At 39.1% G+C, this 26,398-nt stretch overlaps 1 protein-coding gene across 2 annotated transcripts in view; it reads right to left on the reverse strand.

The window, feature by feature from the left end:
- PIP5K1B (phosphatidylinositol-4-phosphate 5-kinase type 1 beta) overlaps window positions 1–26,398 on the reverse strand; it is a 109,571-nt gene that overhangs the window by 52,245 nt on the left and 30,928 nt on the right. The window contains exons 2-4 of one of the 2 annotated variants that reach the window (XM_086770991.1): window positions 21,379–21,460; window positions 20,680–20,748; window positions 3,715–3,845 (exon numbers count right to left, since the gene is read on the reverse strand). In XM_086770991.1, the coding sequence (XP_086627117.1) occupies window positions 3,715–3,845; window positions 20,680–20,748 (200 nt within the window). In that variant the 5' untranslated portion in view covers window positions 21,379–21,460. The remainder of the gene's footprint in view (window positions 1–3,714; window positions 3,846–20,679; window positions 20,749–21,378; window positions 21,461–26,398) is intronic. The other variant, XM_086770992.1, reaches the window with a different exon arrangement.

Below are 26,398 nucleotides of genomic sequence, written 5' to 3' on the forward strand. Positions count from 1 at the left end.
AAAAGCCAGAAAAGCGGTTACTTGGAGTAGCTCCCTCTGTGGTTTCACCCTATTCAGGGAGCCAGGTGGAAACTTCAGACACTGTATCTTTACAATCAGCTGGGTCACTGCAGACTGTATTTGTTTCTCGGCCCAAGGAGCACACTTGCTCAGTGCCATCTTAACTCAATCTGGACGGCTGTTCCCAATTAACACCTTTATAGCAGCCCCTGGTAATACCTCACTTATTTCCCAAAAGCAGCACGTTATAAACTCCTGGGCAGCCCGAACAGAAAGCAACAAAGTGAATGCTACAATGTGAAGCAGAAAGAGACAAAAGCATTTTTCCACTTCTTCCGCCACTAAAATGAACAAACAAAAGCAAACACCTTTGCAATTAAAATACACTCACTGTACAGAGATACCTGTACTTCACTCCGAGTCACTCACTGAAATAAACACCTCAATGAATCCGGGCTAAATTCTGACCAATTTAACCCAGTTACAAGGTGACTCCGAACCAGGCATAACCTGCAATCCATGGAGTTACTCCTGGTTTACATCAGTAGCTCCCACAATAAGCAGGGCAGGTGAACTGACCACTTATTTTCCCTGGCTTTTTTTCTCCCTTCTTCATGAATCCTGAACACCATTGCAACTGTTTTGCTATGGTTACCGAAGCTGAGGTACAGGCAGTGCTGATGTTTACTTCAGGGGCTGAGAGATATACAGAGACTATTTATCTTCAGCAACTGGTAAAATTTATGAACAACTCTTCACTATCTTCCCCTAACAGTAAAAGGGCACAGGTAACACTGCTTTGCTCACTGGCACACGGACTCCTGTTCCATTGCATTACTACAAGCTCAGGTCTATTTTATCACTGCCACCATAACAGCCCTCCTGTTGCTGTCAAAGCAGCAGCTGTGCCTGTGACTCTACAAAACAGCTGTCCTCTCACCTCGCTGGCAGACCCAGATGAGGTGAGGTGGACAGAGGGAAAACATGGGAGGAAGGTGGAGCAGCACAGCTTGAGAAGAGGTAGGCTGCTGTAAACTGGCCACAATGAAGGGGAAGTTCAGCTAATAGCCTGCTTGAAGTTGCAGCTGAATTATGTGTACTCAAAGCAAGTGGAAAAATGCTGCTCCTTGCTTGATAAGCACCTGCTTTCAGCACCACACTTGCTGCACTGTCAGGTTCTCCTCCAGCTGCAGACATCTGGCAAAAAGCTTACTTAACCTCAGCTTGCTCTGGGTTGCTTCCAGGTAGAGGATTTTGCTGATATAAGTAATTTCAACTAATTGCTTTCAACTCACACCAATCCAAAGGAGGGAAGGAAAAAAAAAAAAGTCTAAAAGTAATTACTTTTAACAGTACTGCCTTCACATGTATGTATCATCCTAGGAAAAAGTGAAAAGCACCCAAGGCATGCCTTGGGAGTGCAGCCCTACCAGAAGGAACACGCAACCTTAGCTTTTTACATCTGAGTAGGGTAATGAAGCTACCTATAGACATCACTCAAGAGCATTTCTCATAATGACATCATGATAGACAAAATGACCCAACACTCTCAACTAGCAAGAAAGAAGCCTATATCATTATGTGCAATCCTAAATTATTACAATTTATTAAAACAAACACCACTTTGGATTGAAACCATTTCAGACAAGTGAATGTGCATGTTACACTGAGATATAGGTAGGATTTTAAATTTGACATTTCTGTGCATTTGCATAAGAAATCAAGTGCTATGGTTTTAAGGGATTGCTACAGATAGCTAATTTTTAGTTTCACACAGAATGTTACCAGCAACTGCTGCTCTTCATGGGGAGGTTCTTTGTTACAATCAATATGACTCACTATGTTATATACTGCTTACCAGATAGCTATGCAAAAAATAAAAAGTTATGTTGCTCTCGGCATTACTTTCATTTGTCTAACTTCCCCCATATGATTGATTTATTTATTTACAGGAAACTGTCCAGAAACGTGCTACTAAAGCACCTTTTTAATAATAGATTTTATGTTAGTGCAAACAAGCTATTCCTTCTGCTGTTTTCTTTTAAAGTGAGAAAGGATCTCTCCCAGCTCTCCCTTAAAACCAACACAAAACGTGGAAATCTCATTTCTGAGTGTATAGGCATATAAGTTCCACAGGAGAGAAGACACACAAAATGCTATGGACTACAAACCATACTATTTTACTGCTTCCTTTATGTTAAAAAAGAAATAGATGAGTTTTTTTTTTCCAAAACTGTGCTATGTAATAAAGCAGTTTTAGCATGTATGTCTCATTTAATTTCCATGAACAACAAAGCTCGTATCACAGTCAAACAAACTGCAGGAGCCTGCATCGCTGTCCCAGTCACACATTTCACAAATACTATGGCTCACTCCCTCTCATTCCGTTTTTCAGACCAATAAAAACTTTGTTACGTGACATGCAAATTTCACAGCTCTAATTTGGAATTTTTTAAACTAACAAAATTGTGATTACAGTGTATTGGAAACAAATGCACAGTTAACTTCTCTGTATTTATCTAACCTACAAAAGTAAGAATACAAAACTGTGCACAAACCTTATAGTTAACACGAGAACAAGGATACGAATACTCTCAATTACTAGGAACTAAAGAACATAATGAAAAAGCTTCACTTCACATAAGAAATAAATCTTCTTCTCCTTAAAGGGTATCTCAGCTCAGAGGAAAACAAGAATTGAATCAAGCAAGCTTACATGAGGAGAGATAAACATTAAGGTGCCTGCAATTATTTTCTACATTGTTAGTTTAACTTTATTTTAGTGACATCAGTAATTTTTATGCTTTCTAAAATTAGTAGAAACAGCTTATGAAGTAGCATTCAATCTGTACATGAACAAAACTTTAAAAACTCATAGAAAGCATTCCCAAATTCAAGGAATACTGCCTACATAGCATGTCTTTATGGAAATGATGGGCATTACTGGTAGCTAGCACTTCTAAGAGCCCAGACAACACTGAACAGAGCAAGTCATCCTGGTTTAAAAATACATTTTTCCTAAACATTCTTCATCCATTCCTAGCAGATGCAACTTCGAAAAGTGGCATGGCTTTTGAACCTCCTTGATTTCTCTCATCAGCATAACCGTATTACTACACATTCTATACTATCAATTTGGCAGTGATAAAAGCTGAGGTGGCCAAAGGCAAAGTAGTAATGGTGCACAACCCACAGTCAGCTAGTAACAGCTGAGCCTTGTCACAGGCTAAAGTCCTGGCTAGAATTTTACAGTGTAGTATAAATTCTTATATCACTCTTAACACTGCAGGACTTAAATTTTCATAAATTTTGACAAAACTTAAAAAAAACCATGGCAAGTATTAGTTTCAGTTCAGTTTCTAAAAATTTAGAATAAATAAATGTGAATGCTGGACATAATACTTAATTGCATATATATCCACAAATCACTTCCAATTGTAATTAACAGCTCTTTTAATTGCAAGTGTCACAATTACTTTCCTTCTCTATAAGTGATATATCTCAAATCTACAGTTGAAGTGTAATCTTCCCAGTTTTCTCCTTACTGTCATTTTCAGTGACAACAAGAAGACAGGATAATTTTCAAGTTCCCATACATTAAACTTACTCTAACCCCATTTCATTAGAACTGGAAAACAACCCTTGTTTGAAATATCTAGTTAGAGTTTCATTATGAAATTCTATTGAAAATAAACTTAATAGATTTGTCCTTACCTCGGTAGGAAGACACTTTCCACTACATAGAAGTCTTGCATAAGAACATCTCTGTCTGGTTTTGATGTAAGGTTTCCTACTGTGTATCCTATTCCCAGCTGGATAGCACCTTTAATAGCGGATGATGCAGTCTGCATAGAAAGTAAGAATTTAAGCATGAGTTGCTAAAAATAGATTTCTGTTCTTTCTCAGTAACATTACATGCTAAACTCTTGTTGGTTATTTTCATAACAACAATGCCATGTCATCTTTAACTCCTAGACCTCAGAGACAATTGTTTTTCAATTAAAAGATTTTAAAGTAACACTATGTTGTAGCAAAAGCTACAAAAATAAATTATGTCATTGTACAGACTGAGACTTTGCAAATTGCCCAGATAACTTAGACATTAGGTTCTAATTTACTATAAAATCACAGAATACTAGGTTAGAAGGGACCTCAAGGATCAGTTGGTCCAACCTTTCTTGGCAAAAGTACGGTCTAGGCAAGATGGCCCAGCAGCCTGTCCAGCTAAATCTTAAAAGTGTCCAACGTTGGGGAATCCACCACTTTCCTGGGGAGATTATTTCAATGGCTGACTGTTCTCATTGTGAAAAATTTTCCTCTTGACTCCAATCACAATCTCCCCAGGAGTAACTTGTACCCATTACCTTTTGTATTTCCACATGACTCCTTGTAAAAAGAGAGTCTCCACCTTCTTTGTAGCCACCCTTCTTTTCTCAAAGCTAAACAAACCCAGTTGTCTCAGCTTTTCCTCATATGGCAGGATTCGACCATCTTTGTGGCCCTTTTCTGAAGCCCCTCCAGCCTGTCCAGATTTTTTTTTTTTTTCACAGCAGGGATCAAAACTGAGCACAGTATCCCAGGTATGACCTCACAAGCACTGAGTGGGATAATTACTTCTTTGTCTCTGCTGGTGATGCCCTTGTTGATGCAACCCAGTATCCTGTTGGCTTTCTTTGCCGCAGCAAACTGTTCACTCATATTGAGCTTGTTGTCCACCAGGACCCTCAAGTTCCTTTCCACAGAGCTACTCCTCAGCTGGGTAGACCGCAGCCTGTCCTCCACTCCTGGATTATGTTTTCCCAGGTTCAAGACCTTACATTTGTCTTTACCGAACCTCATAAGGTTCTTGTTAGCCCACTCTTCCAGCCTATCCACATCTTCCTGCAGGTTGGTTCTCCCTTCCAAAGTGTCCACTTGCCCACTCAGTTTGGTTTCATCAGCAAACGTCAGAGTACACTTGATCCCATCATCCAGATCACTTATGAATATATTAAATAGTGTTGGGCCCAATATCTATCCCTAGGGGACCTCACTTGTGACAGAGTGTCAGTTTGAAATTTGCTACTTACCACCACCCTCCAGGTGCGGCCAGTCAGCCAGTTCCCCACCGACCACACAGACCACCACTGGTCTAGATGGTAACACATCAGTTTATCTAGGAGGAGGCTGTGGGAAACTGTATCGAAAGCCTTGGAGAAAAGCCTTGGTATATAATGTCCACTGCTTGATCCACATAAACGGAGCAGGTTACTTTGTCGTAGAAGGAGATCAGGTTTGTCAAGCGTGATTTGCCCTTCGTGGATCTGTGCTGGCTTTTCCCAATCACAGGCTTCATTTCACTTGTGATAGCCCCCAGGAGGATTCATTCCATAACTCTCCCAGGGACTGAAGTAAGACTGATGGGTGTATAATTTCCCGGACCCTTCTTTAAGCCTTTCTTGTAGATGGAGGTGACGTTAGCATTCTTCCAGTCTTCTGGTATGTCCCCTGATCTCCATGACTTCTCAAAGATTGTGGAAAGTGGCCTTGCAACAACATCAGCCAGCTCTTGAGTGGATATTGTCAGGACCATTGACTTGTAGGGGTCAAGCTCCTGTAATAGCTGACATATCAATTCTTCCTTCACTGACAGCAGGTCTGTGTTTGCATCAACCTGGATTTTCACTCCCAAGCCCTGAGGCCCAACAGTGCTTGTAAAAACAGAGGTGAAGAAAGTGTTGAGAACCTCTGCCTTTTCAATGTTGTTGCTAATTCACCTCTCACGTTTAACAGCATGCCAGTATTTTCCTACTGTTTCTGTTTCTCGTTTACATACTCGAAGAACCTTTTCTCATATTTTTTTTACATCTAGGGCTGATTTCAATTTGACCTGAGCTCTTCCTTTTTTAACTGCATCTCTGCATGCCCTAGCAATGCCCTTGTAGTTCTCAATGTATTCGTCTGCTTTTCCGTCTCTGGAATGCTTCTATTTTGGTTTTGAGCAGACTCAGAAGTTCAGAGTTAAGCCAAGGGAGTCTATTGCTCCGCCTGCTTCCCTTACCTTTAAAGTGGATGAACTGTTTTTGTGCCTCCAGGAGAGCGTTCTTGAAAAAACTCACAGCGCTCGCTAGCTCCTTGATCATCCATGGAAACTTCTGCCAGAATCCCTCCCAACTGAGCTCTGAGCAAGCTGAAGTTTGCTCTTCTAAAATCTAAAACATTTTTCTTAGCACTAACCTTCATTAGGATCTCGAACTTCACAATAGTGTGACCACTGCAGCCAAGGTTATCGCTAACTGAGATATTATAGAACAGGTTTTCTTGGTTTGTGAGCAGCAAGTCCAGCAGTGCCTCATTTCTGGCTGGCACATCTATCATTTGCATGGGGAAGCAGTCCTCAACACATTACAGGAACTCAATGGACAATACAGGAGCTGCTGTATTGTTCTTCTAACAAATGTTTGCATAATTGAAGTCATCCACAAGAACCAAGTTCTGTTGACCTGAAACTTTCTTAATTGACCCAAATATTACCTTGTTGGCCTTATCTTGGTTCGCAGATCAGTAGCAATTGCCTACTGTAAGATCCCCCTTGGAGACAACCCCTCTGATCTTGACCCAGAGGAATTTGATAGGGCTTCCACAATCAGTGTAGTTGACTTCTGCACATTCAAGGTTCTCCTTAACCTAGGGCACAACTCCTCGTCCTCTTCTTCCCTGCCTGTCTTTACAAAAGAGTCTATAGGCACCCACTGCGATCTTCTTACAGACATTTCCAATCTAACTGGACATTCAAACTGCTTCAGGAGTTTGAAACAGCATGCATTGTCTTCTCAAAAAAACAATCACAAATTCCAGGTGATTGTACATGTATGCCAACGCATCACAATGCAGGCTTATTGTTTTAACGCAGATTCTCAATACGAATGTATTTATTAAGTTCTGCTTAACAATCAATGCAAGAGGTGCATTAACCAGGAAGGATCCAGAGAGAAATTAAGGTGGTGAGGCAGGAAAAATCTCTATATACAAATCTATATACATAGAGTGAAATGACTTAAATTCAATGAACAGGGCTTGCAGGGGAAAGAAAGGTTTGAAAGGGCAGCACTAAATTGTGATATACCTAGAGACTATCTCTGAAACTTTCTCAAGCTGACTAGACAACCCTGCTGGATGGATTGAAAAAATGGCAGAACGGAGTCAAAATAAGAAATCAGTCAAGAAAGGAATTATTAAGAAAAGATGGAAAAAGTAAATAAAGAAAACCACTGTGCAGGGAAAGAAGGCTTCAGGAAGGGAGCATCTTCCTTTGGTATGGTGTATTTTCATCAATTTGGAGACACCATTTTGTTGTCCGTTTTCAGGTTTTACCTCCTACCCACCAAACAAGCAAGAGACTGTATCAGGGAAGCAAAGAACACCAGAAGTTTCACAGTCAGAACTACTTCAGCGTTTGAACAAAAACATTTCCAGAGTGTGAACTCCATAAAAAAGGGTTCAGGTTCATACAACTACTCTTGTTATAGTTCTCGGTACAGCATATGCTAGAATGCCTCCTTATTTTTAGAAAAGAAAAGACAGAGACATGTAACTCCTAATTTAGACTGCACACCAGGCAGAACTTGCGCTTGCGTAACAGTTCAGAACAGGCAGTTTGATGGGAACAAACAAGACCACCATTCTTAGACTGTTACTTTGACTATTAGAAAGATTTGGCTTTGTGTCATAACAAGATTCACATTTTTCTTTTCTTGAAAGGCCTCTATTCATGAATGATTAATGCCCAACAAAAGCAGTAATTATGTAACTTTGATCAAACCAATACACATACAAATAGAATTTCTGCTTCATAGCTGGATGCCCATCTTGTCCACTGCCACAGCAAGGGACTATGTCTGAAAGAGCAACAGATAGCACAGGACTGTACCTTATTAATGAGAGAAGATAAGCCATTCAAAAAAAAAAAAAAAAAGGAAAAAGGAAAAAAAAGATAGGTAACCTGGCACAAACAGATCACCTAGATCACCTTTCAAGCTCATAAACCATTTCTGTAGGACTTCTGCAAATTCAAAAGACCACCTACAGTCTCTGGAGTACAGAATATAAGGCCACCCACTAGTATGGTGCAGCTCTTACCTACAAGGACACCTTCTCCTTAATTTCCACTCTTATTCAAGAGCACCTTTAGTAATCACCCATTATTTCTGCAGCAATCACAGCAATGGGTTTCACAGAAATGCAACATTATTAAATCATTCAGGACACCTTAAAAACTGTTTTAAAACAAACTGACAGCAGTTACAGCACCGCTGAAGGCAACTGCTGGTCCAAAGTCAATTGTTTGTGAAGCACTGCTACAAGTTAACCCCAACAAAGGCTGGTGTAAGAGTCCTGAGTGGACCATGACAGCTGGTCACCCAATATCTGTTTACCAAATGACAAGTTTTTGTTTTCAAAAGCCTTAAAATGAAAACAAAACAAACCTTGGAATTTGTCTCAAGATAAATACTTGTCTTGGTCTAACTTCTTTATTATTATTGTTTTGTGATTAAGAATGGAATCCAAGGAAGAGATAAAAAAGCTGCTCCTCAAGCCTTAGGGGAAGTGTTCTTGATTCATCCATTTTATTGGTACAAAAATATATTTATTGGAAACTACAAACACAAAGGGAAAAACTGAACTCTCTCATGCATTTTTCCTTACTCAGGAACCTCTTTTAACGCCCCTGATGGTAGCAAAATCTAGTTTAAAATCTAAGCCCCTTATTTCTTTCAATTCTTCTTAAATACTCTCTTGCTGTAGAGCAAGCAGTAAAATTCAGTAAAACCTTCCATGCCACGAGTTCTCTCTTTTACAGACTGAATTTTTTTTTTCTTCCTATTAGCCTCATGCAGAGGTCCAGAAAGTGGCCCTGAGTCCAAGTATCAGCTATAACTATACAGCTGACAGTGTACAGTGACTGTACAGTGACTCCTGGATCATTTAACCTATTATCAACACCTTCTGAAGCTCTAAGAAATGAAAGGACGAGAACAATCAGCAGAATAAACAACTGCAGCTGATGAATTTTAGACTATTAAACCAGCTGGATTTGTAGCAAATGGTGCACACTGTGACAACAACTGTCTTTGCTATGCCCCTAAAGGGGCATAACAGAGCAAAAGTTTTACCACCCTCCTTTTGCTAATCAGCATACTACTGTCTACTGTACAGGTGCTTTGGTTATTTTTGTACTGACAATGAAAATAGAAACCCATAAAATTGTTGCCATTTTCAGACGAAACTACTTTTTATTGGCTCTGATACTGTGGATCCTAATGTGTCAGGCCAGGATCTGTCCTCTTCGGCAACATACAACAGCATAAACCTGCATGGCACAGAACCTTGACTCTCTCACACCAGCCAAGGTCTACTGACTTACACCACCCTTCACCTCTGATGCTGCCCTTGAAAAGGACAGACCTGTTCTTTCCTCTCCACCCCTCAAAACCTATGCATTGATACTCTTCCCACTAGGACAGCAATAGTTTCTCTGTGTTCAGCCAATCAGTTACAAAAGAGCTGATACAAGATTTCAGCAGGATCAGATCCCTGATTCACATAAGCAATAACGTCAGTCCCCCAGCTGAATTAAAAAAAAAAAACCAAAAAAAACCACCACACCCTCACAGCATAAAACAAACTGCATAGAGATTATGTTTTTCTTTCTACTGGCTGCAGGAGGACAAGCGAAGTCTGAACTAGAAAAAGCCTACCTCCTCAAAATTAATGGGTCATCACCTCCTGAGCACATCTCAACAGACCCTGAAAGTATGCTAGCTCAGTCCTTTGTGGCACATGGCCAGCACACTCTTTGTCTTGGTAGTAGGACCCCTGGATTTCTCTCCAAACCAGAACCAGAATAAAGTACAGTTTCTCCTCGCTTTAGATTTTGGAAAAAAGTTAGCTCAGGAGAGGAAAGCACGAGTTTTACACAAATTCAGGTTAAACTGTACCTTACATAGATACTGAGAAGTGAAGCATGGAACTATATGATTAAGTATAACATAAATCACAATTCCTGCAATCATGCAAACTGAGAAATTGCCCATTCCCTGTACTGCGACCCCAGAGTGCCAGTACTTCAAAGCAGGTAGGAACATTTCTCTTCCAGCTACCACCAGTTGCCTGTTAAATGGGAACATATCAGCAAAATGAAAAGAGCTGCATTTCAGGAAGAAGTGTACTGGGGATAAAGTGTTCCAGGAGAAGTCCCACAATTTCTAAACTGTTCAGACTAAAAGCCTCCCCGACAGACTCTGCTAGACCCAGCTTCACATTCAATGAATGCAATCACCTTTAGATTACTCTATATCCAAGTAATAGAGTAGCAAGTAATAGAGGGATGTATTGTAATGACTTTGTTATTTTCACCTCAAGCTACAAAATTCACTTACTGTATCTCACAATGCTTAGGTAATTCCACCTTTAGTATTCTCACATTTTTTATTTTAGACAGTCTGCCTTGCTGTCCACAATATTATCACATTTGAAATGTAACCGAATTCTTCCTCCTGTCTGCCTCTCCACAGTTTTATCCCTGCATATAAAAGCTTAAATTGTCTTCATTCTGACAAAACACACCTTTGCCCCTTTTTGTGAAAAGTAACTATGTATTTTCTCTATATTTGTCAAATGGCATTGCTAAAAGGCCTGTAGAGATGAAAAATTATATGCAGAGTCATAAAGCATAACAACAGGTTACAGCATGAAAACAATGTAATACAGAACACAGTTATATGGAATATCTGCATCACTGATAAATATTCTAGCACTATACATGCCATCTCATGAATTACTGTTTTCTACAAATGGGTCTTACACTCGCTTTAAATCACTTCAGGCTAAAAAAATCTTTTTCAGAGTAGGAAAGTAAATGAGATTTTTAATCCTTTCAAATCAGGTATTAAGTTTGCACATGATCTCACAAATGTAATAAGCAGGATTTTTAACACCGCTTTTCCTACAGATAATTGCTTTCAGGCTAGTTCTGTAAAATTTAGATCCGTTATTTTCATAAAATAAATGTGTTAACCAGACAGACATAATGTATGTAAGAGCAGTTTACATTCAGATAACAAACAAACAACAAAAAAAAAATCAACAGAACTGAAGCCATTTAAAAACTGTGTGAGTTAGGGACAAGGCTATTGAAAGGACTAGAAAAGCCTGTCCTTTAAAAAAAAAAAAAATCAGGCATGACAAAAGTATAAGTACTATATTTCCTGAAAGTATTATACGTTGCTCAATAAGTATTTCCATTAGAATGTGAAGGTTGTAAATGGCTGGCAAATCTAACTAACTACTGATGGTTAAAGAATTGGTTCTGAGTATGTGGTACACAGACTTCAGATATGGTAGATAAGTTTATTCTTTTAAACAAGTTTTCTTGTATTTTCTCCATATCTGTATGGGACTATTAACAATAGAAAACAAATAATTTAACAAATCAGGAGCAGAGAGGAACTGAGCAGGATGCAGGCTTCACTGAATTTTACAGAAGTTCCCTTCTACTTTCATTCACAAAGTTATTTTCCTATTCTTCTTTTAACTCTCAATTGTTCTTTGCCAAGTCTTGATGCATTCCCCACGAGCAGCTCACGAAAAATGTAACTCTAACATTTCTGCCTTCTTTAAAAGTAGACACCCTGGGGATGTCCTTTAGGACTGTGTGGATGTAAACTTTGTCCTTGTTTATCTGCTCTCCCCTTTTATAACTCATTTTATCACAGCTGAAGTTTGGCCTATGTACTTTCTGGGGCAAAGACAGTGATTCTTTCAGAGGACATCTGCCTTATTGCAGGTGCTATAAAGCAATGAAAAAAAAAACCAACCTACCAAAAAACTCTGCCTCAGCAACTCCACTTCATTATCACACTGGAAGGCAAGATGATGTTTGTTTTCTTTTACTCTCTGTACTACTGTCATTCAAACAGGTTTTAAAATCTGCCTAATGAAATAGTAGTTCTGTGTAAGACATGAGGAGAAAAAGGCATCTGAGCAGAAGCCACCACTGATTAAAACTGCTCTGCAGCCATGCTTCCCACAGCGCAGCTGCCATTAGTTCGTTTATTTCTACTATTGTCTGTGGAGAAGCCTGCTCTGATCTCCCTCACCAGCCCACTCTGCTGCTTGGTGGGACTTCATGAACTGGATTGGTGTAGAATAGCTGCCTACCTGCAGGCAGCATTCTCAGTGAAGTTGGAAAAAAATAAATGAAATCCAAAGGGTCTTAACTTGGTCAAAATTATTCAAGTCACACAGGTTAGGTCAGATGTGAATCTTCTACTACAAGCAAGCATTTGTTCTTCAGTTATACTGGTTGCCTTAAGTACCAGGAATCCACACACACAATCACTCCCATGCAAATACACTTCATCTTTTCCAGACTCTTGAAAAGATACCAAGCCTCTATAAATCGTGTAAAAGTGATTAAGCCAAACCATCTGAGGAGAGCGCCTGTTGACAAACAGTATGTCTTCTTCAAGCATCATTTAAAAAGAGCTCTCTTTGAACATTACGAAGTTGCAATTAGGTTAAAGATGTGTGGTTACTGCCTAGTCCATTGCTTCTGCACAAGAGCTCTCATCTCTGAGTGCTTGCTGTGCTTACGGTCCCATTGAAACAACACTTCTTGCAGCTGCTTCTGCTGAAGCTTCTGGAGGTGGCTACCCCATCTCAGCATGCTCTCTACAGCTGCCACAGTTGAGCTATCAATTTCCTGTTACATTAAATTACAAACACGGACACTGAGTTACTAGAAAATCCCACTGACCGAACTAGTTTTACTGTTTCTCCACAACTTGCAACCATGCGTCACTACAGCCACAGTACTCCTTCGCTCTTCCCTCAGTTCACACTGTTTTTCTCTCTCAGTTGTTTGCCCAGTTGCTGCAGGTCACATTTAATGAAGCTGGACTTCTGCTTATCTTCCTTACCTCTGGATCTTGCTGCTGGGGGCGGGGATGTGGGATCTGGAGGTGGTGAATGGCTATTAGTCAGTTGTTTTTTCTTCCTACAGGACAAAACTATCTTAGTGCTGCTACTCTGCTTTGCAAGAAGCAGCTGTGACCTCCAGAGGAAAACTCTACCCGATGTTTTTCTTGTAATAAGGCAATCTATAACTCAAAAACACCAGAAAGAGAGACAGATATCTATTTGTGCAATGCAGATGCAATTAGAAATGGTACCATAGACCTAGAAAAATAAAGGTCTACAGCAAATATTAGAAACATCCAGGGTGTATCTCTTCTTTCAAAAAGCTGCAATTATACTGGTCTATGCCATGCTCTTTCGTCATTCTTTTTCTTTGCACCCTAGAGTGACGTCTCAGTACAAACTAATGCAGCACTACATACTCCTCTATATAGTGTTGGCTGTGCTTTCTAAACTATCCATATCAATAGCTGTGCTATTAAAATATAAACAGTAGACCTTATCTTTTTCTGGTGTACTATGCTGAATGTCAGCATAAATGCTAGATCATTAAACAAGTACAACTGATAATATTGTATCCTTTTTTTCTCCCTCTTTATATAATTATTGTTCAAAGTTGGTGAAGGTATTTTTCCTGTATTCTTTGAATAATTTCAACAGCTTCGTTGGGATGCTCTCCCAGGAAACAGTTAAGATATCCACATGTTAGATCCTTCCAGCTCAACTGCTATTAGAATTATTTTCTGATCCAAGCGAAATCTGATGTCCCTTCATTTTCCAAAAATGGATTCAGGAGATTTCATGTCTTCCAATTCATTATTCCTCAATTTCAAAGCACTTATGCGGAAATTTCAGGAGTAGCCATGAATTTAAATGCTTTAGTGGTTCTCTCTATCTCTCTGAGAAAAAGAATTTGAGACCTGCAAGTTTGGTAGAAGCCATTGTTCCATGCAAAGCCACTAAAGACAGTTAATTCAGTGTCTTTGCAGACATACAAAGTCCTCAAAAATCTGCCATTGAAAATACAGGTCCCAGTGCAGCAAAAACTCCGGTAGTGAAGTTTCAATGTGCGTAAGAATAAGTACACTATGCGCAGACATTAGATGTACGGCAACAGCCAGTGCCAGAAGTGATGCGGCAGCGCTGCTTGTACATGTTTGCAAGCTCCAATAATAGATAACTGGTTTCCTCTACCCAGGCAAATAGGCAAATTCCCTTTGCCCCTGGGCAATGACTCACACTTTCGATACGCAATTTTGAACAGGTTACATAAAGTGCTTGTAATATGCTAAGCAGAAGAGCCAAAAAATATTCAGGCTGGGCAGAGAATGGACTGAAAGCAGCCCTGAGGAGAAGGACTTGGGGGTACTGGTGGATGAGAAGCTCAACATGAGCTGGTAACATGCGCTTGCAGCCCAGGAAGTCAACCACATCCTGGGCTGCATCAAGAGAAACATGGCCAGCAGATCGAGGGAGGTGACTCTCCCACTCTGCTCCACTCTCACAAGACCCCACCTGGAGTACTGCATCCAGCTCTGGAGTCCCCAACAGAAGAAGGACATGGACCTGTTGAAAAGAGTCCAGAGGAGGGCCATGAAGATGATCAGAGGGCTGGAGCACCTCTGCTATGCAGACAGGCTGAGAGAGTTGGGGCTGTTCAGCCTGGAGAAGAGGAGGCTCTGGGGAGACCTAATTGAAGCCCTTCCAGTACCTAAAAGGGGCTTATAAGAAAGTCAGGGAGAAACTCTTCAGTAGGACCTGTTGTGAAAGGACAAGGCAAAATAGTTTTAAATTAGAAGGAGGTAGATTTAGACTAGATATAAGGAAAAAGGTTTCTTTACAACAAGAGTGGTGGAACACTGTAACAGGTTGCCCAGAGAGATGGTAGATGCCCCATCCCTGGAAGCACTCAATGCCAAGTCGGACAAGGCTCTGATGTTGAAGATGTCCCTGTTCCTTGCATGGGGGTTGGGCTAGATGACCTTCAAAGGTCCCTTCCAACGCAAACTGTTCTATGATTCTGTGTGGCAGTGTTCAGATTACAAATACAGATTTTGATAATCTAGAAGCAGGCTTCCACAAGTCCATGTCTGCTTTGTTTTCTGGTATTATTTTCTTCTACACGCTTAATGTGCTTTGAGACCCTTGTCTGTGCTCCATTCTTGCCACCATCCTAGTATTAAACATCAGGATGCTACTGAAGTCTGTTTTGTCAGGAAGCAGATTTGTGAACTACTGTGTGATTGATGACATCGCAATGCAAAAGCTGCATGTGTGTCAGCAGCTTCTCAGAACAAAGTCTGCAAAATATCAGGAGGAAATGAAGAAGAAAAAAAAAAAAAAAAAAGGCTATCGCATACTCCAGATTTCAGCGACAAGACTGTAGCTTCTCTTGGATATGAATCACAATCTGCTGACAGCATCTTGTTGCCAGGATCCCTTCCAACTTTGCTCAGGATCTTCAAGCATGAAACACAGCTAATCACCACAACGTGTCTCTTCCCCCCTGCCCCTCTCTGCTGCTCTCTTTCTGAAACAAACCCAAACAAACAACAAAAAAAAAAAAAAACCCAAATGAAATCAAACCAGCCAACCAAAATCCCCGACCTTCAAAGATTCGGCCACAGTTCACGTAATTTAATATTTCTTTGATCTTAAAGTTATTTGGATCTTCTGCCTTAATAGCTGCATTGAATATATGTACCTGTGAAGTTTCTCTTCCATTAATTAAGTTATTAAGTTCTATCATCTCTCAAGGAGTTTGATTAATAATATTAGACAATGAAAAGGCAGAAGAGCATTTATGTCCAATACCAGTGGCAGAAAAACTAAAAGCCAAAAAAAAAAATAGAGCTGAATGAATAAGCATGATTCATAATAGAAACTGTGCCACTGTCTTGGTCTAGTTACGCACTTCAGAGTCTGAAAGGATGTTGCAGCAATGTTTGTGCAAGGCCTCACAGAAGGTTTTAGTAATGTAAGACATTTTGTTGCAGCTCCAAGATGTTTATATTCATGCAGCTGGCAAGTCAGATTTTCTTCTGCCAGGGAAGTGGGCCAAAACTTGACTATTGTAGGAAATTGAAGAAATGTAGCTTTAATTAATTCAGATAAAGATGTTACCTACCTCTATTTTAGCTGAGCTGAACAGTAAAAAAATATTGAAAGAATCTAGAGTCCTAGAAATGCAACTGACAGGCCTATAGATTACTTATTATTCTGGAAAGCTTTAGCCTGGATGAAGTCAGAGATGCTCTCCTGGAGAAAATTTGTTTTTACCTGACTGAGGTGAAGTTAAAACCAATGAAAAACAGTTATCATTACAGATGTTTGTAGTCTACATAGATTCAGGACCTGTTTGGAACATATTGTTACTGCACAAAAAAAAAGATACTAGAGGTCAGAAATAAACTTTTCCATTATAAAAAAAGATTCCTTTTCCCCCTACTATGAGCAGGCAAGTAATTCCTTTGGGAATTCTCCAAAGGTCAAACTATGCTAAAGGGTTACAGCACGCCAAAATACATGGATGCCTAAACACAGAGAAAGGACAAGTACATTTTGAGGATTGCCCATTTTTCACCCGTGAATGAGTCAGATGCTTTTTTTTTAGCATAGAGCTACAAACTAATTTATCACACTTAACTATACCTCAGAGATGAGGTGGACTAGAAAAGAACGTCACCCTCAGCAGGGCACTCTCTGACAGTATGAATGGCATGCAAAAGGCAGAATTACAGAATGAAGAGGAAACAACAGGAGAGGGGGTGGATTAAGGAGCCTTTAGTTCCCACTGATTCTCCATCTGCTGCAGTAACCGAGTCCTACATCACTAGGTGCAACTGCAGCTCTACATCCTGTCCACATGAGCCAGTTCAGTCCAGCTGCTACCCAATGCAGTACCTACATCATCTACTCCACAGCCTTCAGAAGTAAGGGTGAGGCAACCATGAGGAAAAGAATGTGAAGGTTTTCTACATGCCCCAGGAGAAAATAATTTTTCTTCAAACAGCTGTTACAATTTGTTTTCTGATGGAAATGGGTTTTAGTAAGCCATCACTCATCTCTATATCAATGTGACAGATTGTATTGGCTAAGGTAAGCAGTTTCCTTTACACTAGATAAAAACCACCTTTATGTCCTAGATGTACTGATTTGTTACATTTGCATAAAACAGACTGATTTTTAAAAAATCAAGTATTCGCAGCTATTTTCTCTAATTTTCCCCCAGGTTTCTCTTATGAGACAATTCACAGTTCTTAATAAGGAATATTTACATTTCCAGATCAAGCAAAAATCTTGCTTAATATATATTGATTAGTTAGGCTTAATTCTCATTGGATCTGGCACAAAGAAAATGCCTCTAAAGCCAAGACATTTATTTAATTTTTTCATCGTTGGATTTTATGTCACAAAGCAAGCATTTTCCATGCATCACTTTTTCTGTTTGCACACATTTTTTTAATATATTTATCACTAACCTTGCACAGACATAATCTTTGCACAGTATTATGAAAGATGAACGGACACAAGAAATAATTAAGCAAAATACAAAGTTCTTTAAAACAAAAACCTATATTATGGTTTAGATCACACTGAGGATTGCTCTCCCTCACCCTCTACCCCATGCAAGGAAAATGTAACCTTTCAGCAGGGCAGTATCAGTGTATCCCTCATCCCTAGAGATTTCATTTTATTTTGGGCATTGTAGACATTCCAGCATGCATCTTAGTATCGTGTACTTTTTCCCACAAAATGACTGCAGATCTGAATCAGCAAGTCCCTTTGCAATTGCTGTAAGATGATAAAGAGGCACAGTGGCATTTTGTTCTGTGAGAAGATAAAGCGCCCAAGGCAGATCGTAAAGTTAAGACCAAAACACACAGCTCATGACAGAGTTACTGTTACCGAGTTCACATGTAGAACCAGTGAGTCCCACAGCAGGAAACGATGGCAAGATGACATTAACTCTTCCTTCACTAAACTCTCTGCTTTGCAAAGGTGATCTTTTGCCTGGGGTGGAGTTCAGACTAAAACTGTTACCACGTTTCAGGATGATTATTTCTCAGAATCATCACTAGAAATCCCTTGAATTACCCACATAAAACCTGACATTACAAAACTTTTCTAACGTTTGTGTGTCTGAACTATGTGCTAGTTACTCATTCTGCTTCCAGCTATACTACTGCTCCCTTGAAACCCTCCATGCCCAAATCTCACAACACAATTTCTTTGGATACAAGACCTTTTCAGGGGAGCACACCACTAGTAAGAATATTCCAGGTCAAACATACACACCAGTATCACAAGTCCTATGCCATACAATCCTTCACAAACTTACTCAGTCCCATCTTAACAGCTGCCCTTGTGCTATACATTAGAGGTCAAAGCAGAGCAGAGCAAAAATCAGAATTGACACAATTCAAGCCAAGGTACTGTTCTTTGCTTTTCCAAGCTAAGCAGCACAAGCTTCTTCACCTGTATCATGGTTTCTAAAGAAAAAAAAAAAAAGTGGAAGTGAAGCCTCTGAGCAATGAGAATGAGTTAGCAAGCACAGTCTGACTTCAGAACTATGTGAGTATCTTGCCTCAGTGTTTCCACTGCAATCAAGGGTGGTGGTAGATGGGAACAGGAACTGCCCAAGTATCTGAAAAAGCACCAGCTGAGGAAACAAACTCTTCCTCAGCCCAGATCTCTGGAGGAAGTGGCATAGGAAGTCACAGGACAGAACTGCAAGTATTTTCCAGCTGAACAAACCAAGTGCAACAATGCATGACTGGAGAAATGTAAATTCAATACCTGTATAGAAAAGTGAAGAAAAGTGATGTGGGCAATAAAAGATACGTGGGTCTTAACTGTAAACAAGACTTCAACAGAGCAAGATCTCCTTGTGAAAGCTACTTAAAAATACAGAATTAAATGGGAAATGGCATAAAATGCTTCCGTCAAACACAGGTCCTGCCAGGCTCATGCTGTAACCACCTTTCTAGATATATGCACTTGATTCGTCTGGATTTCTGTAAAAATTATGAAACAATGTTACACTGAGTATCTGAAGAAGGTGAGAATTAAGAGAATGTGTAAGATTTGTAAGGAATTTGGCTTAACAGGAGAGATACACTGTTTAAAGCAAAAACATCAGGCAAAGACATGCTACTAGGAAGGTCTGCATGAATAAATTGCGGGGTCAAAATTTACTAAATTTTATTATCCCAAAAAGCAGGAGCATAATCATAATATTTGGTGATAAAACTAAACTATGGGGCATATGGAACACAGGATCTTGAACACAGAACAACTGAGGGTTTAAGTATAAGTAAAGGAATTAACATGGCCTAAGACAGACGTACAGACAACTGGTGGTTCAGGGGAAATGGCAGAATTTGGAGAGGCTAGTCACTGTGTTTGACACAATGTGTGTGGTTGTGAATCCTAGGTTTTGTCAGAGATGTATTTCCAGTAAATACACAAAAGAATTTATGTCATGGTAACAGCTCTTCACAGGGCTTCCTTTGGAATAGTGTGAATTTAGAGTTGAACTGGAACAGAAAAGAGTATGTAGTATGACGGGGGTGAATGGAACTCACCTGTGGTGGGACTACCAGGATCTGTCTTGTCTAGTCTAGCTATTTAAAACTGCAAGAGTGTCCACCTCAGACACTGAACTTTTCTTACTTTCTTATACTAAATGTCAAGACAAGTTTATACTTCAATATTTTAAAGTCATAAGCTGGGAGTCTGAACATAACCTATGTCTAAAAAGGAAAAAAAAAAAATTCTCAAACATTATTTCCTTTCATTTCTGGGAAAATTACCTGTAATGTTAAGGCCACCCAGATACTGAAAATGTAGCTGCCAACAAAAGGGACAAGAAAAGAAATAGCAGCTTATTATTCTTCTTGACTTTACCAGTAGTGCTGTAGGCCACAGTCAGAAATGAAAAACCCGTGATATATACTGTAGGAGCATGTGGATCTCTTGTGCTAGGTTACAGAAATTAAGAAAAAATAAATCACCACTTCTCTGAGGTAATCTGTCAGAAAATGATACAATCCAGCAGCTAACAATTTGGTGGCGTACATACAAATGCACATTTTTCTATACATATCTCCCCTTATAGTTATCAACAGTGCTAGCTGGACCTAAACAATGCTAGTCCAAGACAATCAGTGACAGAACAACAAAATCAAAATCAGTATCAGCTACTGTTACAACATCTAAATAGCCTTATGCTGCTCCTGTTGATGCATGCTCCGATATTAAATATGTCCTTTCAAACAACATTTCTTTTTTTAAAAAACAAAGCAAACAAAAAGTGTACTGTTTGGCAAAGTATTGAGCAGGTGGTAAGGTAGGTTTGTACCCAAGACACATTGTATAAACATTCAAAGCCTTTGAGAACTTACCGTACTAAATTTTTGATAATTGTGTTTATGTTCAGAGGTGTACCTGTTCCCAAGAGCAAAGAATTTCCACCAGTCTAGCAACAGTGTATACTTTAAAGCTGTACTGACCAAGCTTCCAAACAATCAGCTCTGCAGTGGGTAGAAATGTCTTATGATTTCACAGCAGGAATAAAGTACTTAAAAAAAAAAATGCATGGAACATGTTTTGTTTGTTCTTGCATTCAGTCAGTTCTGAAACATATTTCCCTTACAGTAGGTCTGAATTACCAATACGAAGGGAAAAACATGCAATGAAAAGGTTGTAAGACTCGTTTACCTTTTTATATGTTTTCTCTTCATTTGGCTTTCCAGCAGTTACATCTCCATTTTCAGTAACAGACGACATCTAACAACAGAAGCTTAAGTTATAAACAAAGTGGTTGCTTTAAAAAAGTAAGTGTACAGAAAATATCATACAATTTTTATCCCTTTTTTGCTAAATTCAAACTTCTAGAGGACAGTAAGTCACCAAAATCAATGACATATCTAGGATATTCCTAGAAGGATTTTCCAGGCAGACTAGAAGGACAGCAGTGCCCTAGCAGTATGTTCAGCGTATGACTGATCCTACACGATGACCCTCTACTTCTTTTTCCCCATAGCGGTATGCAGGGTTTGCAGGAAGACATGCAGTGAAATCTTGCTTCTCAAGCAGAATGCATGAGATGATCTTGAAAGGTACAACGATGGGCAGAACTACGAAGCTTGTGAGCCAGATATTTAGTAGCACATCTCAGAGGTTCAAGGCCTTTGGCTGCACTGACATGCTGTATCCCCTCAAAGGAGCAAGGAGATATTTGATATTGCACCTTATCGTGGCTGTCAAGCAATACTAGATCAAAAATAAACCACTAAGATCCCTTGGGTCAGACACTTTAAGGGTGGCTACTAAAGTGAATAAAACAAAAAGCTACAAGGATGTGTTTTAAAATCATTCTAGATTTTTCCAATATTTTCACAATGGAAGTATGCATACCCTTACAAACAACAGGACAAGTCATCTGGAGCTGAGAGCGAGGATTAAGCCATTCTTTGGTGGTGTTAATGTTTTCCAGAACCTATTAAAAGAAAAATCTGTTACCAGTATGCCATCACAAATTTATCTCTCGCAGAATAGCTTTAGGTTTCCTTTTTTCTATTATTCTTCAGTGCAAGCAAGAATCCAGCTATGAGTAATGCTTTTCAAGAATTACCTCAAATAAATTTATTACTAATGAGTAATTTAATGTACTTAGAAACTAGCAGTATTACAGAGGATAAAATCAGTGCTGTCTAATTTTCCTTTACCCCAGCTGTTTCACTGCTGTGGCACAAGTAACACTACAATAAAACATTTATGTAGAGCAGTAGTGATACACGCTCTCTTCCATGAGGACTTCAAAAATTAAATAATAAATCTTATAAGCCCCACTCACTTGGGATAGCCTCTGTTTTAATTCCACTAAAGACAAAAAGATTAGCAATAGGAGTGACAGTTTGAAGGACTGCACACTGAATAGTCATAGATAACAAACTAACTTCATAAGTTTTCCATAATGGTGGTTACCATCAGTGTAATTTCTCCTAGTAATCTTGTGGAGGTGACCTATTTCATTTTTTAAATGGTTTGACCAAACATATGAGAAAACATTACACAATCAGATATTATTTGATACCTCTCTGGAATCAGCTCTCCGTCCCATTTTCCACACCTGTTTCAAGCCACATCAGTAAAGCTATTCTTCAATTTAAATTCTCAACCACACCAGAAGAAAAAAAAAAAAAAAAACACACAACCTAATTTGTTTTTTATCAGCACAAATAGCATCTTGCACATAACTAAAAATTGATTTAAAAAAATATATTCCCAGGCCTCATTTGCTGAACTTAATTTTCCAGTAATCTGAAAAGTGTATATAACACCACTAAGAAACCTTTCCATAAAAGGCTTCAAAACAGTATTTTCCTCCTCTTCAGAGGAGCACACTATTAATTGCACCTGAGATTAAAAAAAAAAAGTAACAAAGAGAAATGCCTCCTTAGGAAAAAGCAAAAACTTGTCTAACATCACACAGTAGTATTTTCCTACTGCAGCTAACCACATTCTTCGCTGTAGCCTTCATGCAATTAACGTATCTTAATCAATAATTCCTTTACTTGGATGTGCAGTAGCATTATCCTACACATCAAACTCCTCCTTAAAGGAAATAATTTACTTCTGATAGCATTTAAAGCTAAGTGTAGTTTATCTAGCTTACCCATATTCACACATTTCATATTAATACTAATCCATGCTCATAACTCTATCAGTACACAAACACAGACATCAAGAACTTCTCTTAAAATGGCTTTTGTAGGAAAAGAAATGTCATTTTAACCTCCAGTAGGAGGAAGACTGGTTAATCAACTGATCCTTGGGTAAAACCACCAAAACTCTCCAAATTATTGCTCTCTACACACCTCCAAGACTGTTAATATAATAAGATGTTCTACTACTCCCAAAATGCCCTAAAATACGATCACACATACTCAGCAAAAGCCAAGTATAAACGCAACATGGGAACTTTCTTTCAGTAAGGGGTTAGCTGAAGAAAGCACTCATGCCAGACATGGAAGAAAGGCCTGTATGTTCCCAGCATAGTCAGACAAATTATTCAAGAGCACTTGATTCGTGTGAAAATGTACCACTGCAATACTGCCAAGGACTGGAAAACAATGAGGTCCCAAGTTCAGTAACTACCAAACACAAAAACTCATACACCATGAAGAAGGTAACTTTTCTTCCTATCGATGCCAGTTTATTTCATTTCTACAGGCATCTAAAATAGAATTACTTTGGTTCCAAATCTTCTGAGAAACAAGAACACACAGCTCTAATTTAACTGGGGTTCTGTTAAACATCTTTCAAGATCTTCACTGTGACAACCATCTTCTATTCCATGCTAATAATTTTTTGCAAAGCAAGTATTACTTCATGTATTTTCTCCCTGCTCTGCAGCTACTGAAATGGTACAGGGTCCCTTCTCACATGCTTCATTTACATTGTGCACAGCAAGAGCTACTTTCTCTCTTCTGCTGAGGTTTAAGAGTGCAAAGAAGGGTAACAACAGTTACAGTTTGGACCCACTTCTAGGCAAAGCTATTCATTTATTTATTACAACTGCAGGAAACTACCATAACTAAAGCATTGGATCTCTGCATGTGTCTAACAAAGGGCAGGCTCACAGTAAGACTGGGGGGCGGGCAGGGGGGTAGAGGAGGAAAACATTCAGTTTCAAAAATATTGTAGATATTCGGTGAAACACTTGCCTATAAAGATCTCCTGTTTAGCTTCTTAAATGCCACACATCCTACCTCATAACAAAAAAGAGAAATATTAAACTCCAGTAGAAATTCAAAGAGTATTTTTCCCAAATGCTGTTGAAGAGTCAACATTTTGGTCATGAGTCTTATTCACAGCAAAAACTTAGCACAGCCTGTTCAGATCCTGAGACATAAGTCTACAGCCTTCTATTCCAACTTTCTACTCAAGAGTATCTGCTTGTCCTTACTTAAAGGAATAACATCTACTCAATACATGCTTCAGCCTTTAAACAAACAAACAATTATGTTTCACTGTTCAGTTTCTCACACTGGAGTTGTTGAATCGTACACTTGTTAACTAACACAAACTGCAATTTCCATCATTCTCGGAAAAAAAGTGCCATATGCATTTTACTCTAAAACAACAGAGGTGCCTTTTTAATTTCTCTGCCTAGCCTGAAGCCCGCTATGTCAGCACCACCCTGCCCAACATGCGGCCCGAATTTTGAAAAATGAGGAGACTGACAGCAAATGTATGCTTCCTACCCAGTTTCTCATTTTTCTTCTTGAATTTTTAATTGCATTTTCCCTATATAGCAGAATTTCACCTTTTACTGACAGTAAAAGGCATTCATTTTGCCAGGTTATTAGTAACTACCTGTTTTTACACAACCTTAATTGCTTAGGCCCAGCTCACAGGAACTAGTACTAACAACTGAATGGCCTTTCAGCTCAATTTCAAGTGGACTTTAGAAATGCCACCAATTTCAGTGCAAGCCAACATCCATGACAAATGCTGTTGTTAGGTTCCTACAGGCCTCATGTATTAATTCATCTAACCAAAGATTAGTTCTGCCTTCTTTCCATTACCAAGAAAATAATATTCATTTGAATAACATATTTCTTAGCATCTTTAGATCATTTTCTTAAATGTTTTTTAAAGGCACTGACAAGACATGCTATTTAGGAATCACATTGCAAATACAAGCCGTGTAGCTTCTCACTACAACTGCCACCTTGTCCTGACTGATAGTCAAAATTTACTTTTTTTTTTTTATTTTCTTTCCTAGCTTTTGTGAGAATACACTCCACAAGTGTACTGCCGGGAGGCTTCTACAGTGGCTAGCACATTCAAAAAGAGAAACTTAATTTGAAAGAAAATTTACAGAATTACAGAATTATTATCAAGATTGGAAAAGACCTAAAAGATCATCCAGTCCAACCATCACCAATACTTCTCAGCTAAATCATATCCCTCAACACAACATCCAAACGTTTCTTGAACACCCCCATGGTCGGTGACTCCACCACCTCCCTGGGCAGTGCATTCCAGTGCCTGACTACCCTTTCCAAGAAGTAATATTTCCTAATGTCCAGCCTGAATCTCCCCTGGCGCAGCTTGAAACCATTGCTATCTTTCCACCTGGCATAATCTATCATTTAAAATACGAGGAGTAAAAAACAAACAAAAAGCAAAACAAAATGACACTTAAAATTTTCGAGTGAGCACAGGGAGAATACTAGAAGTTAAAGAATATAAGAAGTAATTAAACTTAAGACTAATAATATACAAGCAAAATAGACTGGTGCACATTTTTCATCTTTAAGAGTCTGAAACACATACCTGGATTTTCAGGAAACTTTTTTTTCCTCCATTGGGATGGAGTACACAATTTTGGAATTAATCCAGAAATTTGGTTCTCATACTTCCATGCTTTTCAGATAATCTATTAATTAGAGACAGCCACTTTCTAATCCTTAAACAGTTCTCTTCCTCCAGCAAGACACAAATCCCCCAGAATGGTGCAGCTGACTCCTCAGAAAAGCATATAAAATCTCTCACTGAATTAATACTAAGGACATTAAGTCAGCACCAGACAAAAAATTGAGATGGTCAGAATAATCATTTTATCTGTCCTAAGTAACTGGAAGTTTTCAACACAAGACTGCATTCTTGATGATAGTAGTGTGTCAGCACATGTAAAGATGTTGCCAGGCATTCCTAATTCTATAAATAGCATTTATAGTGTATTCCGTTAAAAAGAATCATCAAGTTAAATTCCATGGTAGCCCTTGTCACTCCTCTGTTATGACTTTAAAGCTGCATCTTTTACTACAACTATGAAAATCACAGCCACCTTATTCACTGCAAAACTCACTCACACTGGTAAGATTTGCCCAGTTATACTTTTCCTTGTGACAGTTGTGAAAGAAGCTTGACAAGTCAGTTTTTCAATTCACTAAAAGGATTTGCAGATCTACATGGTAACATGCTTCCATGCAACCATTTGGGAGACAGAGTCATATATACTGCCAGATTTCAGCTCCAGTGTGAAACTGCAAAACTTTGTTACACAGTGGTGAGGGAAGGGGAAAAATTTCTAAATCAAAAATGGTCCATAATAGAAGAAATCTATCACATATTCCTGTCCTCTTGTGATTCCCCCCTCCCACCATGAGGGCCCCAAAACCATTCACAGTATGCTTGGAGCTACAGGAGAGTAACTCCAGGATCAAAAGGCACTATCAATATTAAGTCCCCTGCTTCTTTGGGATGATCAAGACTGGTACCCACACCTTCTTTCGCATTGAAAAAACTTACCTTGCAGAAGATGCATTTATAAAGTCTGCCTCCCATCTGGATTCTCTGCCACCTAATACGATACGTACATCAGCACCAGTTTTCCCAATTAGGTATCATCTCATCTTGTTTA

This window comes from Chlamydotis macqueenii, chromosome Z, assembly GCF_036417535.1.
Source record: "Chlamydotis macqueenii isolate bChlMac1 chromosome Z, bChlMac1.mat, whole genome shotgun sequence".
Classification (NCBI taxonomy): Eukaryota; Metazoa; Chordata; class Aves; order Otidiformes; family Otididae; genus Chlamydotis; species Chlamydotis macqueenii.